Here is a 5,335-nt window from a genome sequence, read left to right as displayed (position 1 = left end):
AATAATGTTACCGACTGTGAAAAATCCGGAGTTTTACTGTGGTTATTTATACGCATATAGTGTTTGGGCATAGCTGTTTTTTTTACACATACATAAGATGTTTCTAAAGAAAATAAGTATTATAAATATTGTCTTTTTTCTTTCTTCACAAAAATGTCGGCTTATTGAATTTCTCGCTACAGTAAATAGTGACGTCATATTATTCTTGACACGTAGTCGTCTGCATGTGGGCTATGTATTTTGGAAAACTATTATTATTGTCAAGATTTGAATTAAAACATTAGCTATAACAGTTACATTCCAAATTTTAGACTATAATCTGAAAATGAGCAAGATCTGATTCTATAATGAAAATTTTAAAAACTATATTAACATTGTGTTCGTGAATGACACGATGTGTTACATACGCAAAGTCTTAATGTTTACAAAAGGCTTTGTCTTTGTAGAAAATTAATATATTGTATTTTAAAGTAGGTTAACTAAACAAATTAATTTATTTTTTGTATTCTAATATAGCTCAATCGAGGATGAGTTGTATGTATTTAATCAAGAGTGAAATGTTTCCAATTAGATCACCTAACTCTACATATATGTCAAGGGAACGCTCCTTGTGGGATTTTACCTTTCCGTGATTCAGTCCAGCGGAAAGCTCACCGAAGCAGGGGAAAGTGACAGACGACCAGCGATGGCTGACACTGTAGGAGAAGAACCTGTGGCTGTGGCTCCAATTGTGGAAAATGTTACCGAGCTAGCAAATAATGGAACGGTCAAAAGTGCCGCGACGCCCGAAGGCATTGCTCTTGCCTATGGAAGTCTGGTGATCATGGCCCTTATACCCATATTTTGTGGGGCATTCAGATCTGTGAAACATCAACAACAACAGAAGGTAACTTCAACAGCTGGACTCTTACGTTCACCACCGGGGCTTGCGGGGCGTCTAGTTTCTGATTGGATGGCTGAATTTCTAGTGGCCATAGGGCTATAAACACTATGGTATCCGTGTTAGTGATCCAATCGACAATTTTCCGTAGATGTACTGTAGAGCACCAGTGGCATTTGATATTTGTGGTAAAATCCTTTTAAAAAAATCTGCCGCTGTACCTACCTAAGGTAATGACCTAGGTATTAGCACTAAGCTAAGTCTAACCATTTTAATTTTATAGAATGAGTGCTGATACGAAATGACAAATTTACGTTGTTCTACAGTATGCATACTTATGCATGTATTTTTTCTGCCGGCTGTATTAACCTGTAATTTACTTTGAACTCTATCCTATGGTAAGGGGGACTGATGGGAATGCGGAGTTTTGGGTGGGGTAAAACACTGGGAGAATTAGGCTCTGCCTTACATCTCTATCCTATGGTAAGGGGGAACGATGGGAAAGCCAAGTTTATGAATGGGGTAAAACACTTGGGGGGGAAGGTTTTGCCGTGTTAGGCTATTGTGTTACCTATTTCCCCTTATTTATGGCATTTAAAACACGAAATTCAAGCTGAAATAAAACTATAATGGAGCTGTTACTTAGCCAAAATAAACCAGTAGATCTAGGGTACTATTCCGCGGCGGCTCCCCGACCATGGGAAATTGCAGTTTTTCTATGCAGTTTTACTTCCTGAACAAGAATTTTAAGTAATATTGATTCGGACAACTGTAATTAGCCTAACCCCCGGGGGCCAGTACTAAACACGGCAAAATACATTGGACGCCCCAATGCCTAGTGGATGTCGTATTCCCGGTTACGTTCCTTGCAGTCCGTGCAGAACTATTCTGTAGAATTACCAATAAACCTATTAGTATTACTGCTCTTACGATGCCAAATCCTACTACGCATGCGCCATGTTACAGGGGAGCTTTTGTTTCAGATTTCCTTCCTTTAATGTGGGTTTCCGGGGGTGTTGAGGAGGCCCCCTATCAGGTAACACGTTTTACTGGGTTAGGTTAGTATCATAACCTATATGTTACACCTCTTAAGATTACCTTTCTTTTCTGCCCCCCAGTCAGGAAACACATTACCAACTCATACCTGTGCCTTCCTCTCCCAGTACCCCCCCCCCCCATCCCACTTTACTGGACATAAGGCTCCCTGGTGGTTATGTATCTCACAGCCCTACTAGAATTCAAATTGTTTTGTTTACCTAGGTAGTTAATTTGCTGGCCAGACATTACATGCTTTTGCGAAGCACCATAGGGAGAACTTTGGCATCGTAATTCAACCAATTAGGTATATCTACTATAGTAACCAGATTTGACTGGAGACTTACTGATGATGCTGATCAAATTAGTTGTCAGGGGACTCCAAAACCCAGTGAACCTTTGATACTTAAGAACCAAAATGGGTACTATTTTGGCTTAGCAATCTACGTGTCACCTACTCCGAAGTGCTATCATCGATTCACTCGAGGTAGATTCTTGGGTGAGCCCTATGCCTGCGAGACATACATTTGGCGGCCTCTGATTGGCTGGTATCGGGAGCTAGGCAGCTCGCTCAGTGTCTCATTATTTTCTTCTGTAGCTTAGAAAACAAGCAATATGTTTAGCTATATTTCTTCATTTATCTCATGTTTTGCAAAAGATATGAAAGTTTTGGTCATACCTTAGGATTCTGTATTAATTCTACAACTAAAACATAATTTCCTGAAATCAATAAGATGAAACACAAACGAATTACAACAAGTAAAAGTGAAGAGAGAACTTTTTTTTTTTTTTTCTTTATACCTGCTTTTACTTATCATAGAATTTTGCATCATTCATGCAATCAAGATAAAAACAATTTACCTTTGTATATCATCACTAGTTTTTGTGACAAGCCAGGTACATATGATTGTGTAGACACTTGAGGTTTTCATGGTTCCTCCAAGACTCCCAATAAATGTGAGCATTGATCTGTACCCTTTTCTAGTTTGGTTTTGGCCGATCAGAAGGTTTATGATTATGTTGAGCATGTTTGTTTTGTTCATGAGTCAACCTCAGCTTGTTGCTCAGCAGTTGGTATTGCTTGGTGTGATCATTCATGTCCCTTGACCTGAGAGTGTTCACCAGGCAGACTAATAAGTTGGTCTTTCTTTTGAGTGAGGATCAAACTCCTGTTTTGAGTCTTCTGCTATGACCTGAGGGTTCTTCTTCTTCAAAACCCCTTCAGGCCAAGTTGGAATGGCGCTTTAAAAAAATAATTGGAAAATCAGCCACTGCTCCATTAATCCATGTCCACTGATAAAACACATATAGGTACTAGGGTGCACTCCAGAAGTGAGACAGTCATTCTGACTGCACTGGTCACTGGGTACTCGTGGAGTCTTGGATTAGGTCAAGAGTGGTTCCCCTGTTGTCCAGTAAGTCAAGCATGCTACTTCATTTGGTATACTGTAGACATTACTGAAGGATATTTTCAGCATCTTCCTGATTCCTCTCAAGTCTTGCTTTCCAACCCCTTACTATTATTTATTAAAACGAAGGGGTTTTCTTCCACTTTCTTTATTTTCTAGATTTCTTTCTGTCTTGGTGTCCAACCACTCTTACTCATTCATTTTACTGTCTTAAGTAGTGAATGACCAAATATTCCCCAGTGCTATGGCTTAATAGCCTAAATTTCATTGAATTAATCAAATAAGGCAACCTACTTCCCCAGTGGTTGACACATTAGAGGAAATTGTATACATGTCAGAATATGCAGACTACGTATTCCCATTCAGGAAAGATTCTGTTAAAAATGTACGTATTGTATGATTAGTTTCAGTTGCATAACCTTCCAGGCAGCATTGTGGCCTAACCTTTTGTTGAAAATGCTTGTTTACCCCACCATCAGTGTCTCGTCTGCGGATTAGAGTGCGAAGTGTTGACTTTCCTCTCACTCAACATAAACCTGTGAGCAAGGTTGTCCTGAGATTCGACAATAAGTTTTTGCTCTTCATTTGACAAGTTTTGACTGAGGATAGTTGAATACTATCGCTTTCTGTGTGAAATGAATCAGTCTTGGGTTCCTCTTGATGTTTTCCAAAGAGTAAAGTAGTATAGGCAGCACCAGAGAAGAGTTGTTCTGGTGGCTTGAATGGCCTAATCCACCATGCAGTTGTCTTCAGGCATCTGAGGTTTTAAAGAGAACTGCTTCCAAGCCGTTGGCTACTCCCACGCTTTTCCATTATTGGGAAGGCTCAGGCCTCCTTGAAACTTATGACAGGGAACCCAGGGGTGGGTATTCACGCACAGTGGTCAGAAGTATTCCTCTCTCTTTCAGCTACCAGATCCTACCCTGGTTGAAGGGGAGGCAAGGTGAAGAAGGGGGTTGGGTGTGCATTATTGAGTTAGGATGTCCCCAGCCTTCATGAGTAGAGGGATTCCTGTCTGTCATGCCACCAGGCAGTGGGGCAAGAGCAAGGGCTAGAACCATGGTTAGCCTTTGTCCTTTGACTCAGTACTCATTAAGGGGCAGAATTGAAACTCCTTGAAAGTATATACATACCCCATTATCCAGAGATGAGAGTTTTTCATAGAAACCTATTACATAATCATATAAAGGGGTGCCTTCCTTCCAGCCTCTAGTATCTCCCTGACTCATATGCAGTTGACATAAAAATAGAGGTTATTTGATACATAACTGAAAATCCAGAGTTTCATGATTGTGAAATTGTATTCTTCTTATATCTGATAGACAGGAGACATTCAGGAAAAGAGTATAACCATATGCTTTGTATGAATAATGGGTTTTTGTAAAAAAAGCTTTGAAAAAGTTTATAGTATTTTGGAGAATTTTGCTGAACTGAATATATGTACTTTTAACAATTTTGAACAACCTTTATTAATTTGATCACTGAGCATTAAGTATTTGGATGTAGCAGGGGGATCTAAATAACGTATTACTCTGCTAGTTAACAGTTTTTTTAAATTAAGGTGGGGTTGTATCAGCAAGAATTTATATAATCAGTTTGGAAAAGTAATAGGCAAGAATAAGGCAGTAAGGGAAGGCATACTTTTTTCAGGAAAAAGGGAAAAAGCTATATTTGAGTGTAAGTATTTACCAAATTTTATGCATATTAGTATGTACTGTATTTACCTATTGTTGACATTATTGCAGGCATCTGGTGAAAAGGTGGACACAATGACTTCAAAAGATGCAGCTATGTTCCCTGTCATAGCATCGTGTGCTCTTTTTAGTCTATACATTGTTTTTACGGTAAGTACTTGCGCTATTGCCTAATTTTGTTTTTTTATCTTTCATTGGTACCTGACATAAAGTAAGATTCTGTAATTTTATTGTTTCATGATTTCTGTTGCTCATGAAATCTAGTTAAGAGCTGCAACTATAGGTAATGCAGGTCTTTGATTATGTCACACATTTGC

General features: G+C 39.0%; 1 protein-coding gene across 1 annotated transcript in view; it reads left to right on the top strand.

The window, feature by feature from the left end:
- The first annotated feature begins 628 nt into the window (after positions 1 to 628).
- Positions 629 to 5,335, top strand: part of LOC135206933 (minor histocompatibility antigen H13-like) — a 59,572-nt gene continuing 54,865 nt past the window's right edge. The window contains exons 1-2 of the mRNA XM_064238437.1: positions 629 to 886; positions 5,070 to 5,168. Coding sequence (XP_064094507.1) covers positions 686 to 886; positions 5,070 to 5,168 — 300 coding nt within the window. The 5' untranslated portion in view covers positions 629 to 685. The remainder of the gene's footprint in view (positions 887 to 5,069; positions 5,169 to 5,335) is intronic.

Source organism: Macrobrachium nipponense, chromosome 31 (assembly GCF_015104395.2).
Source record: "Macrobrachium nipponense isolate FS-2020 chromosome 31, ASM1510439v2, whole genome shotgun sequence".
Classification (NCBI taxonomy): domain Eukaryota; kingdom Metazoa; phylum Arthropoda; class Malacostraca; order Decapoda; family Palaemonidae; genus Macrobrachium; species Macrobrachium nipponense.
The sequence above is the reverse complement of the archived record's forward strand: the minus strand, read 5'-3'. Positions and strand labels throughout refer to the sequence as shown.